This window comes from Cydia splendana, chromosome 9 (assembly GCF_910591565.1).
Source record: "Cydia splendana chromosome 9, ilCydSple1.2, whole genome shotgun sequence".
In the NCBI taxonomy this organism is placed as follows: domain Eukaryota; kingdom Metazoa; phylum Arthropoda; class Insecta; order Lepidoptera; family Tortricidae; genus Cydia; species Cydia splendana.
The window spans coordinates 12,355,218-12,369,203 of NC_085968.1; the positions used below are offsets into that span (position 1 = coordinate 12,355,218).

Consider the following 13,986-nt stretch of genomic DNA (forward strand, 5'->3'; position numbering starts at 1 on the left):
TTCGATGACAATGCAATAATTGCATATTATTATATTGCCATTAAACTTTTGACGGCCACAGGGAAAATCGTAAAGTTTAAAATGTTTGTAAAGAACACAGTCAAAAACTTAGGTAGGTAACCGCAACATTACCCGTTCAGACACTCATTAATTTGAAGACAAGTCACATTTCCCGAACGTGTAATCAAATTTGAACCTTAAATGGGAATGCTACAGTTGAAATTCTATTGGCGTGTATGTGGTCGATAAATCGTACCATGCCTGGAAAAGGGTTAACTCGTTATACTTAGGTCCTTACGCATTTTTTCAAGACAAGGTGGTCTAACTAAATAAATATAATGAAATGACCGGTGAGCATAACAAAGCAATCTCATTTTGCTCGAGCTCGTTACAAAATAATTTAATTTAAATTGAAAGTAAATTCACAAGATAATGACAAGCAAACATTAAAAACCTGAAGTTGCCTGGAGCATCGTCCCCGGGACGCTTGCTGCGTTTCACCGCTGAATTGTCAGACTTAGCCGCCGAGCAAAATATTCACCCGCTCGAAAGTCGCCAGACACCCAGACAAGTTTATTTGAAATTTCTTTCACAACTTCTCTGGTGCCTGTTGACCATGGCCCAAAGGTTTCGACTGCAAGCGCCGCAAATACGTAATTGTCTGTTAAAAATGCATATTTGAGACGCTTTTTAAGTTGGGCGTCTTCTGCAGCCGTCCCCGGTTACCGGGCCGAGCGCTGGACGGGGGATGGAGCCAAAGTATCCACGCAGGTCACATCCCACGCCAAGGGATACACAATCATCTTTTTGAGTACCTACTAAATTACTGTCTCAAATCGTACCTACACTCCTAATAAGAGCAACACTTAGGTATCTGGCCATTTGTATAGGACCTTATTTCTTTACAGTAAGGTTTACTATCAGGTAAAACGGACTTTATGTTATAGAAGACTTGACAAAAAGTTGTAAATTCGAAGCGAAGACGTCACAATGACCAATGAATGGCAAATTCTCACTGATAATATCAGTGGGAAGCCCGTGCCTATTATGGTACGCTGTACCCACATAAAAAGACGTCATAATTAGCACCTACATATGTTTAGTTCAAGGTGACACAGGAGATGTGATTTGGCGGCATTCAAATTTGTTCTGGGCCACCCACAGGTCTACAATGTACCTGCAAGATTGCCTGTCAAAAATTGAAAGCACAACCAATATCGGAATGGTGTCATTGGAAGTTTTGAATTCAGAATATGTGCTTGCGTAAACTATTTGGTTTTCTAACAGTATATTCCAAGATATAACCACCCACCATGTCTTCTAATTGCAGTTTTTCGTATTTTCCAAACCGCTAACCTTATGTCTTGTATATTCAAGCCGGATGCTAGCAGCCGCTATGGAGCACATAAGTGGTCACTATTTTTTATTTGTGGACAAAACAATATAACTTACGGACCCAGGTGTGCATATACATATATCTTGTTTTTCTTAGTCAGACTAATAATTTTGTTTTCTTTTTTGGTGAAATAAAGAATCTTTACTTACTTACAATATCTTCTGTCGATGTTTCAGGGAATACTCATGGTCTATTCTTTACAAAGAACAAATTTGAAATGTTTATTAAAAGACATAATTTATTAAAAATTAATAAAAGGTAGGTACATTACCTATTGACTTACATTAAACAAATAAAACTTATTGACTAGCTTGCCGTAGGTGTTCCCAAGGATCTTTTAGCATTGAAGGGTGCAAATATGCATCAATATTGCTTTTATCTCTGCCAAAACTACTGTTACTGTCACTCTGAAACAAGTACAAATAAGGTATTTATAAGCATACATACTACATATTTTGAAATACTAAAAAATTATATAGCACCAACACCAAATTCAGTTGGCACGGTACACATAACAAGGCGCCTCGCGAGGAAAATGCCGCGCGAGGCACTTCAGCCTGTGTAGACGCCAGAGACGCCCAAGGCAATGCGGCCGAGGCACGTCTCCACCGACCCAGATGCTTCGCGCGGCAATTTCCTCGCGAGGCGGATCGTTCTGTGTGGACCCGCCTAATACCATACAAAATTTAAAAAATTCAAAATATATTTATTTCATAACTTGATGTTACAGAAGGGCAGTACAGTGATCCCCACACTAGGCTTAGCCTGTGACGTGGGGATCTAAGCGAAATACAAATTATTATTAATGCTACTACATCAAAATTAAAACTAAGAATTTTGTCTATAACCTTAGTTTTTGTCAAGATTAGCAAAGCGCTCCAAAAACTGCAAATGACTAAAAACCTCAAGTGTTATGAATGAAATGTGCTAACATTTATGGCGTGGGCTGAATGAAGGCAAAAAATAATGGAAAAGTTGTTGGTGTAGAACGTAAATATCACGCAGCCGTATTTAATTATTTACTTACCCCAAAACTACTGTTCCTTTGAGAATTATTAGCCCATCTGTTATTGTGACCACTTCCTCTTCTATTGCCGTTCTGAAATCGGTTATTTTGATATCTTGGTTGACTTTGGTTTTGTTTCCTGTCTTGCCATTTCCCTTGCATAGGCGTGCTCTGATTGAAAGGTATAAAATCGTCGGACATATTTATAGTCAAAGTATCAGTTGAAGCAAAACAATGCGAGTTGTTTTACCACACAAAATAAACACAAGATTTACGATACGCCATACGCTAATATTTTTTATTGACAGTTGACACCAAGGCCTATTGACTTCCTTGGAATGACGTGACCCTTCATAATTGTACATGTGTGCTCCGTTCCTAGAGCAAGATTGCCAGTAATTACCATAAAAATGTTTTACTACAGCAACATTGCTAGAACTGGCTTTGTTTATACGATTTCTAGGAACAAATCCAATTAATTGTATCAAATATATTTTGATTCGTAATTCAAAGTCATATGTAAAGTATTATTTATTTTAAATATTATCTATTTCAGTTTGTCTTTGTCTATGTTCATAAAATCTATGAAGGGTAGACGTGCCTCTACCCTCCTTGATAAAATTAAAAAAAAATCTTTTTCAATAGGCCTCTTTGATAGGCCTTGATTTGGGTCTGGCCGGTAAAAACATAGAGAAGACAAAAGTCTGTAATTAAATTAAATTAATTAAATTTCTTTATTAAAGACAACATATGGTCCATACATTTGTTAGTTATTGCTTATAATTTATGTTAGTAACAACAGTAACCTAATAAAATATTTAATAATTTATAAACAAAAGTGACTTTGTCCGCTGACCCATTGCCCATAACAGAGGACAATCTAGCTTATTAGCTATCATGTTTAGAATGCTGTTGGTACTCCCGCGCACTCTGTCAAGCAGTGAGGCCGTTTTCTTGCGCCACACGGCATTGAAACCGTCTGTGCGCGCCTCGGCGAACATGGACGATGCGCTGCAGAAACGCGGCAGTCTCAACAGCATCCTAAACGCATTATTGTATTGAATGCGCAAGGCATTGTAAGCTCGCTGAGTATATCTAACCCACAGACTTGACGTGTACAATGATGTACAATAAGCCTTAAATAGAGTGATTTTGACTTCATCTGTACACCGAGCAAATCTGCGGGCTAGCATGTTCGCTCTAACTGACAATGCCCTGCGCTCCCTCTCCATATCTAAATCAATAATGTCAATGCTGTCACTAAAGTCATTTAACGCAAAAATATCAGTTTTCATATAAAACGATTTATTCACTTGAAATATATTTATTTACCTATTAATTAAAAAAAAAACTATGCATATGTACGAGCAACATATCTAAATGCGTCTTCGCACAGACGTAGTTAAATTCAAACCGTTGTAGTAAACCAGAAACAGCGATAATTTCAAGGTAAGAAATATATTAATCTTTAAATAAAAATGAGCGTACTAATTGCCAAATTCAAATATAATAATTTAATCTTACTATCCCCGTAAGTCCCACGGACGCTATATCGCGTCCGAAATTATAATCAAAATTCATCATAGATGTAAAACCTCACATTGTTTAAGCTGGTAAATTTAGACCCGTAGCAATTAGCGACGTTAGTAATTAGGAAATAGGAAGTTAGATTATATTGTTTAATTTGTGACTGTTTTGTTTTAGAGAGTGAATCAGCAGATGGCTTGAGCGTGAGATAATAATATAATCCTGGGCCGTCATATGATTTCTTGGAAAAAGCTTAAAGGGCACGTATCTGCCGCATATCCAGACTAGTTTCCCGGTGACCAAGAACGCTGCGCGGAGCTGTGAAGCAGAAAATGTCCGATAACCGGATAGATGTAATAACAACTTGTAACCATTTGCCATATCAATGTATGTATTCATATGTATTGCTCCTAACATATATACAGTAATCCTAATAGGAATGAAAATATTTATATCTTAATAATACGTAACTTTTTTGTTACCTTTTATATATGACGAATTTCTAAATATAGTACCTAATCATTATCTTTTAACGTATTCTTTTATTTATTTGTGTTATGCCAATTTAAGAGCCCATCAACGTACACACTAGCGCCACTGCTAAATAATCGTGATTATTTAAATTTAATGACAGGTATTTAAAAAAGGGGGCCGCTACGGACTGTATTGTGTATTAAAGTACCTTTTGAATACATCAAACTAGTTTTTATGTTACTGGATTCGTCAATCTACGCGTCCAAAGTTAAAACGGCCGTTTTTGTTTTGAGCTCATAGATCGACGAATCCAGCAACATAAAAACTAGTTTGATGTATTCAAAAGGTACTTAAATACACAATACAGTCCGTAGCGGCCCCCTTTTTAAATACCTGTCGTTAAATTTAAATAATCACGATTATTTAGCAGTGGCGCTAGTGTGCTCGTTGATGGGCTCTTAAAAACCTGACCCCAACAAAAAAGAAAAAAAATCAAAAAGAAATTCCCTCTCCGGGATTCGAACCCAGGACCATTAGCTTCCTGAACTGGATTACTGCCAATACCCGCTAGGCTAAACGGGTTGTCAATTCTAATTACAATGGTATCCTACCAGAGCGCTAGTAGTATAAACGAACTTTTGAAAGGGACATTTTTTTGTATGGAGTTATCGTTCTTCTCCTAGTGAGTATTATATTCTTTGGTTGACACCATGGACCTATATAATAGGTTTCATATTTCAGTGGTTGACACTCACGTCAGTTTGACGTAACTACAGATAGTACAACGATTAAGCAAGGACACCAACAAGCACAATTCTAAACAAAATATATGTGATCAACATAATAAAAAACGGCCAAGTGCTTGTCGGGTCACGTATAATGGTTCCGAAGTGGTTGTGTCCTAACAATAACTGTGGGCCCAATAATAACTGTGGAAGATCAAATTCAATTGGTAATCAAAGTATACTTGGTCAAGCAGATCTTGTCAGTAGAAAAAGGCGACAAATTTGAAAAATGTAGGCGCGAAGTGATTACGTCCCATAGAAAATTTAAATTTCGCGCCTTTTTTTACTGACAAGATTTGCTTGACCAGCTATATAATCACTGCCGGCATTGATTGATCTTTTTACATTTTTTCTTATTTGGTTGGTACTATGCATTTATTCTTAATTTACGTTGCTTCTTTGCAACGTTCTTTGTCGTTATCTGTGGTAGAAGCTGTCCAAGACACTGTTAAAAAATCAGATTTTGTATTTCAATATTTAAACAAAAGTCAAGATTGCACATTTTTTTAATAGTAGCAACACGCAGAAGATACTTGTCAAATCTATTAGTCGATTCGATTGTCTTTCTCTGCAGCCAATAATATATTTGAGGATTTATTATTCTTAATCAAACATTAAACTATTTACGATGTTATTGTGAATTTCTAAAACGCGACAAGTTTAATATTGTTGCGGCACAGGATGTGGGTGCCGACTAAGTCTCCTAAATTAGCAGTCGGTAAGACAAACCTTTTATGTATTCCGTCGGCAATATAATACATCCTGTCCGGAATTGCAACGGAAACGTAAAAAATATGTGTATTATTCATGTTTATACGGCTATATGAGATATTGTCATACATACATTGTTTACGTTCATCTTTATTATTTACCAGACAATGGTCAGACATAGTTATAGTTATTTTAATTATTATGATGAATAATTAGCAATAGCTTGTTAATATTATTTAATAAATCAATCCTCCTAAATAAAGAGGAGTGAAGATTTATTTATAAATTAGGTTACTGAACTTTATGTCAAAGTCCTGACTAAGAAATACTGCATAGTCTTCAATGAAATACAGCCTTTTAACATTTGTTTTCAAGTTATATAACTTGTTATAAAATTGTAATAAGAGCTCTGTAGCTCTTATAATAATTTACATGAATTTATAGATAACTCTGGCATCATGGTGATCAAATCAATCAAAAACCATATGTTTATTCTTAGAATATTACATTGGATACACTTCTTCCCATTAACATACACTTTAAGATTAACAGACAGTGCAAGTGTTATTTTAAATGTCATACTTCTATGGAATTATAACATTTAAATAACACTCGCACAGCCTGGGCTGTCAAAATCTCTGTTTGGAAAAAACTTAGCTTGTTCTAACTCTAGTAAATGATTGCATTTCATATTTAATTTTGTAAAACTTTTAGTAGGACTATTAATGAAAATTGAAATGCATTGAAATTGATTCACTCTCTTTGCCAGCTTGCACTTAATGAATTAAATTCATTATTTTGTTAATTAGTCCATTTACTACAAATTAAGTATATGACGAGAGTAGGCTGATGATGATGATGATGATATGACAATAAACAGATGACTCTTGAGAATTTGTTAGTTAAGAAGGTCATTCTGGTTCAAATTGTATTTTATTTACAGATTTTTGTTTTAATCAAAAAATTCCATCTGCTCTGAGTATTTAGTAGAGTTATAATAATTAATAAAATTATTACAGCTGTTTACAACTGGAAGGGAGATGTTCGGTCCGGGTTGCCGCTGGAGATAGGAGAGACTGTGCAGATACTAGAAGAACACTCAGGTAGGTCATTAGCTTCATCATACCAACCTTCAATTCGGAATTAAAGCATACTTGAGCATTCCATAAAATAATATTTACTTTACTTTTAAAAGTTTACTCTATTAATTTTCAGCCATTTATAAATGTTTACATATACGAAATCAAAAAGCTCTTTGACTCATAATATTCATAAAAGGAGAAAAAAGCTTCCATACTTTTTCGTGTACCACATTATGTTACCGTCATACAACCTATATACTTATATTGTTACAAAATGGGTAAATTAAACTTTGTACTCATTTTTATGAACTTTTACAAAAACAAGTGCTAATTTAAACCATCTTATTTTCTGCACCCAAATGCTTTTTATAACTTTAGTGATTTTGCTCCAGTTTTCTTGGTTTTGAAACCTACTACTACTAATACATGATTTCTAGCTGCTTAGTCCTTCAGGAAATAGGGATTATTATGTATGAGCTTATTTAGATTTGTCTTAATCATAATATTTTCAAAGGCTGATGTACCTAACAGAATGTGAAATGCTGGCCAATATATTCTTTCTTTATCTGAGTATGGCAAAGCCAAAAAAAAGTGTGTATGATTGAAGCAAGCTTTGTATTTGGAGTATAAACTAATTTGCTAATTCTATGAGAAAGTGATTATAATATATCATTCCTTCCCCTTGTCCTTCCTTTGACCCCGACAACACAAACAACTTTAAGCAAACATTTAAGACTTGTAATTTGCATATTCAAACATTTATGTGATGAACTTATGAATAAGGCGTTTGGTTGGAAAACAATATGAGATGAGTTATTCGAATTTGAAGATAAAATTTGAATAAATTATTATGTATTAAGTCAAAAGTCTGTTTAGTTGCATGAACTGTCTCAGGATACTGCAATATACTCAAATGAAGGATACGATGGAAATATTCGCTGCCGACCGTTAATTCACGGCGGCTCAGTTGTTAGAGCGATGGGTTGGTATCCAGCAGTCGCGAGGTCGAGTCTCACCTAGGCAGTGAATATTTCATTTTTTTTTTCTATTAATTCTTGATTATAAACTTACTGCTACAGCAACTTTTTTACATAACGTAACAACTTACGACACATAAAACAAATCAAAGAATTTCAAGACGCTATATTTTTTTCTAGGATGGTGCCGCGGCTTCAGCACGACGGACAGATCGGCATGGGGCATCTTTCCCCTCTGCGTGGTGTCCGTACGGCCCTGCACTGTAAAGGGTTCTGGACCAACAGCTATAGCAGAGTTGAAAGACGATCCTCTAGTTCGCGAGATTGCTGTCGTGCTGAGAGAATGGGCGCGACTGTGGAAGAAACTTTATGTGGTGAGTATGTTTTAGGGTGGTATTCCATCTGTCTAATGTCATTGCGTCTCACTCTCTCATTAAGCAAAATGTGAGACAAAATACACATTGAACAAAGAAATTCGACAGGTGGAATACCACCCATAGTAACTTTATGAAAAGTGTTCCCACATGTCATAATGGGTTCCTTTCAACGTGGAGTTGAAAAAACCGGACAAGTGCGAGTCGGACTCGCCCACCGAGGGTTCCGTACTCTTTATTATTTGTTGTTATAGCGGCAACAGAAATACGTCATCTGTGGAAATTTCAATTGTCTAGCTAGCTATCACTGTTCATGAGATACAGTGGAGTTTTAGTGGTGACAGACAGACGGACAGTGGAATCTTAGTAATAGGGTCCCGTTTTTACCCTTTGGGTACGGAGCCGTAAAAAGGAGCCTGTAGTGCAGTGTTGGCCAAAACGTTAATGCAATTAACCATTTTTGGCCATTAACCATTATAAATTGACCCGTAAACTGTTAACCGTCCCTTACGGTTTATGGTTCAATTTATAATGGTTAAGGGTTAATTGCAATTAACGTACGGCCAACATTGCTGTAGTGTTGAATGGGCGCGAGTCTGAAAAGTCTTTGTGTACTCATGGTTAGATATTAGAGTCCCTGCACAGTGGCCATTTTAGAGCTGATACCATTTAGTGCGTCATAATGCTTAATTGTACAGGTTAATATGATCACTGTCGCGGCAGTATAGTTCTTTTCATTCAAGTTTGCTCTGGGAAATCGATCTGTAAGTAGGAACGGGCCTTTGGTGCTACTAATAAGGTTTAATTACAATATGTTCAGTGCACTCAAGGGTACAGTGTAGCTAGTGGGGACCCTATTTATCCCTTCTTCAATACAGTGAATCCTTTTAAACTGAAAGGGTCGGCAACGCGCGTGTGTCTTTAATAGTATTGCAAACGCCCATGGGCTGCGGGGCCGTTTAATATCATGCGGGCCGAACCCTTGTTTGCCACCGTAATGGTATTTAAAACACCTACACAATTAGGTATACATAAATGTTACATTAGCCCAACTTTCTGAGGTGATCTATCCTACTTTAACGGCTATCGAAAGGTACAGTCAGCAACAGAAGTTGCTAAGCGGGTAAGGTGTTCAAAATTACCTTGACACGCTCTTATTCTCTTAACGATAAAGTCGCGACAAGTTCATTTTGAACACCTGGCCCGCTTAACAATTTCTGCTGCTGACTGTAGACTAATGCTTCGATTATATAAAACGATATGTCTGCCGGCAACTAAACCAACGAATTTAACCCAAAACCGAAATCACCACCTCTTTAAATACATAATTTATTCACGACCTTCGTTTGATTATGGATGACAAAGATGAACAAAAGACGTGACTTGCTAAATGCTATTTCCATATTCTAGTAGTTTTTGTTTATCTGAAACATGCTCGAAGAATACTTACCTACCTACAGTCAGCAGCAGATTACATAGTCAGCAGCAGAAGTTGCTAAGCGGGCGAGGTGTTCAAAATTACCTTAACACGCAAGAGCGTAAGAATAAGAATTCTCTTAACCTGTAGCCGCCCAGACGTCAAAACATGCCAAGAAAAATGCAATTTTGATTTGTCAAAAAAGATTCATATTAGAATGGAACCGGAGACCTTTTTATAGGTCTCTGGGCGGCTAGAGGTTAACAATAAAGTCGCGTCAAGATCATTTTGAACACCTGGCCCGCTTAACAACTGCTGCTGACTGTACATTGTAGCTTCTCAGGTTATTTTTTGAGATCGATTCTGATCTTTAAAAAACCGGGCAAGTGCGAGTCGGACTCGCGCACGAAGGGTTCCGTACCATAATGCAAAAAAAAAACAAAAAAAAAAGCAAAAAAAAAAAACGGTCACCCATCCAAGTACTGACCACTCCCGACGTTGCTTAACTTTGGTCAAAAATCAATCTCAATCAATCAAATCTTTATTTTATTCTGTTTTTAGTATTTGTTGTTATAGCGGCAACAGAAATACATCATCTGTGAAAATTTCAACTGTCTAGCTAACACGGTTCGTGAGATACAGCCTGGTGACAGACGGACGGACGGACGGACGGACGGACAGCGAAGTCTTAGTAATAGGGTCCCGTTTTACCCTTTGGGTACGGAACCCTAAAAATACTATAAGGTACTTTACTGTAGATATTAAGAGGAAAGGGGGCGGCCAACACCGAGAAAAAAATACATAGAGTGCTCACTCCATACTTCAGTTTCAGTACCAAAAAAAGACTATTATTTTCGTAATCGACAATCCAGCATCCAGTAGCGGAACCATCAGTACTGCTTCTTGACAATAGATGTAGCACCGACCGAAAAGTCTAATGCTCAACAATTTTCAGCTTATATCATAATCGGTTAAACCGGAACTCTCTTTTCAACGACTTCAACTTTTAATACGAGTCGCGACACTAGAGAATTCTAGTGTCGAGTAGCGGTACTGATAATTCCGCTACTTGATGTTAGATGTCGACTGCGAAAATAATAGTCGATTTGGTACTAAAACTGATGTATGAAGTGAACACTCTATTCTTTCTATATTTCTCTATGATACAAACGTAGTCCTCATTTACCTCTACATATAAAAATACTTTTACATAATTTGATGTAAGTAAATTAAACTATTTACGATGTTTTGACTATCGTTTTTAATGCCAGGAATAATTTAATAAAACTTGGCTAGTCTTCTTAGGTTACTGACGACTGAAGCAATATTGCGAAAGCCTTACCGGAACATGGCACATTCCTTTTAGGAATGCGTTTTTTTTTATATATTAGTCATTTTAACTTATTCTGTTTCTTTGTTCTTGAATGAGTCATAATTTGTCACTAAGCAGAAAATGTAGATCTCAGAGCCTTACATTCAGCGTAGACTATGCTGTAATAGTTTCCTTGCAATAATCTAGATGGCGCTAAAAACATTACTCGGCCCTATGATCTCAAAAACATTATTAATTAGGCGTAGGTACCGTAGACCGGGGTGACTTTAGAAAATTTGGGGTTACTTTGATAGATTTAAAACGGCCATAGAATTACCATTATTCATTATTTACTGAAAATGTTCCTGTAACTAGTTAGATTACTGTATATTCATATTCACCTACTGTATAAAATCTCGCATAAATATGTATTATGGCTTAAAAACTAGAATTTTAAAGTCACCCCGGTCAATGGTACCACGTACCGGTACGTTGATTTTTTTCAGAAATTCAACACCTGAATCTCAATTCGAAATAAATGAAGTCATGTTCTGACCTGCTTTCTTCTATAGAAAAATCCATATGGTTACGGAATCATCATCATCTCATTAGGAAGGGGATTAGGGGACACAACCTCTTGACGACTCATTTTTACTTCCGTTTCTACCCGATTACGGGAAACAGCAATGTCATTTTATTTTCAATTGTAACCTACACTGGGAAAAGTTGTATTAATTCTACTCAGAATCACGAGAACTTTCGATCCTAATAAGAGAAAATAGCCTTAGTTACCGTCCTATAAAGTCTACGAAAAACGGTAACGGAATGGAAATATAAACCTTGGGACAAATTCTTTATCCTATTAGGATCGAAAGAGCTTGTGATTTTGAGTAAAAATAACATAAAATATCCCAAATATAAAAAAGTGTATTACCGTGTTAAAGTTTAATTAAATGGCTCATGTGAATAGGTATGTTTGTGTTGTTTTCCACCGCAGCGTCAAATCTACACAGCCGATGAATGAGGTGTCAATCGATTCGTTTTTATGACGCGAATGGCATAAAGGCAACATTTTTAACTGACTTTGAAAGAGGTGGTTTTTTTTTTAAAACAAACCGATATCGGATTTTTTAAACGATTTGTCTTTTATCTTATCTGCTTCTGCATAGGAACCTACATAATGCCATACACTGAAATCAGAATTTTATTTCTCAGGAACGCGAGACTTACCGGTTCAGCGCCGTGGCGAAAGTTATGAGAGAGCTGCTGAGCGGCCGACGGGCGTTACTAGCTGGGACTCTGACACAGGACCAGACCAGGGCGCTGCGGCTGAAGCTCGTCGCTAAACTCGACTGGGGTAACCGGTAAGTGAATTCTTTAGTTATACTATGTATCTTTAGGTATTTAAATAAAAGTAAACAAAGTCTACCCTCAAATGGCTCCTTAAGCCAGTTGAGGGTAGATGAAAACATTACATGATCAAAAAATTTAGGTTAAGGGCAGGTCGTTCAGTGACAGATCCAGGCGGTTTTGTATTTGGTTGGTTAACCAATAAATGTTACAACTAAGTACTCGAAAATTTACAAATTGTTTATTTTTATTTAAATAACTAAAGATACAGACTATAGGCCTATTTCTCGAACGATATTAGAATAATATTATTAGTCCACGAACTGTGAAATCGTGTGTGGGTTTCCATGATAACACTGATAATATTGGTCATCGTCATACCCCATAACGTAAATTTCCCCACCAGGCGGGCTGTAAGATTATTTGACTCGCATCGTGGAATAAAAAATGTCTAGTACTGTTTGAGAAATGGGTCCTAACCCGAAATATTAGTTGATTCCACTGAATCCCTCAATGAGTTCCGCCACTCCAATGAATGAACGGCACTCCATAGCATTGGTTATGAGGGAACTGCTCACTTGCTCAGCGACCGACGGGCACTGCTCCGACTGAGACTTTTACACAAGAGCAGCAAGGGCGTTGTGTCTTCTTGGACTTGTCGCTGTACTACGGAAATGAGTAAGTTAATAGTATAGATATATACTTGAGTCGCTTAACTTCAAACTCGGGTCAAATAAATGATTTATCTATCTAAAATCCAACTGTCCGATTTTGCGATTTTGGTATTAAGTAAAGGTAGGGTAGATTTCCTAAGAGGGTTGAATGGACTTATCCGAGTGTGAAGTTAAGCGACACACTTTGTGCTCAGTATTTTCAAACATAGCGAGTGAACGTAGCTGAGGTACCTAAATGTAATTACGGTTACCGACAGCTGAAGAACCGGCTCTCACTTTATAGCATATTGAATATTGGTAAAAATTATTAGAACTTTTCACGCTGAACATTAGATACTACTGTAATCAGTAAGGTGGTTTATTTTCCCTTACCCTTATTTTCTGACTTAACTTATCTACTTAGATGACAGACGAGTGGAAACTAATTTATTATTTACCACTTGCTACCATAAGCTTGCTAAAAACATTTTTTTTTTTGAAGACAACACTTTGTTTCAATGTTAATAATAATCGGTGGTGGTGTATTGGGATTAACACGAAATAAATAAGATGGAAACTTTTAATTCGTTTATTTGAAAGAAAATATAACCAAATTACATGGCAACTACGTGAAAATGTGTACACAGTTTCACAGTAGCAGTCTTTCTTACATAATTGTACGCAATGATCGGCTACAGGTATTTACCATATAAGAAAAAAATATCTTGTTTATGTAGTAAAGTCAAATAATATAGTTAATGTCACAGGCATACTGCTAAAACTGAAATAGTAACGTCATAATACTTATTATACAGGGAGATGTAGGAAGTTTTTATCAAAATGATTGATAACTTACTCTTAAGAATATGGCTAAAATGACTGAAAATAATATAAACTACAACTAAGTATATCATTTGCATAA

General features: G+C 36.4%; 1 protein-coding gene across 1 annotated transcript in view; it reads left to right on the forward strand.

Moving 5' to 3' along the window:
* The first annotated feature begins 5,729 nt into the window (after positions 1–5,729).
* Positions 5,730–13,986, forward strand: part of LOC134793590 (dedicator of cytokinesis protein 3) — an 82,640-nt gene continuing 74,383 nt past the window's right edge. Inside the window, exons 1-4 of the mRNA XM_063765212.1 lie at positions 5,730–5,906; positions 6,919–7,002; positions 8,139–8,332; positions 12,277–12,425. Coding sequence (XP_063621282.1) covers positions 5,870–5,906; positions 6,919–7,002; positions 8,139–8,332; positions 12,277–12,425 — 464 coding nt within the window. The 5' untranslated portion in view covers positions 5,730–5,869. The remainder of the gene's footprint in view (positions 5,907–6,918; positions 7,003–8,138; positions 8,333–12,276; positions 12,426–13,986) is intronic.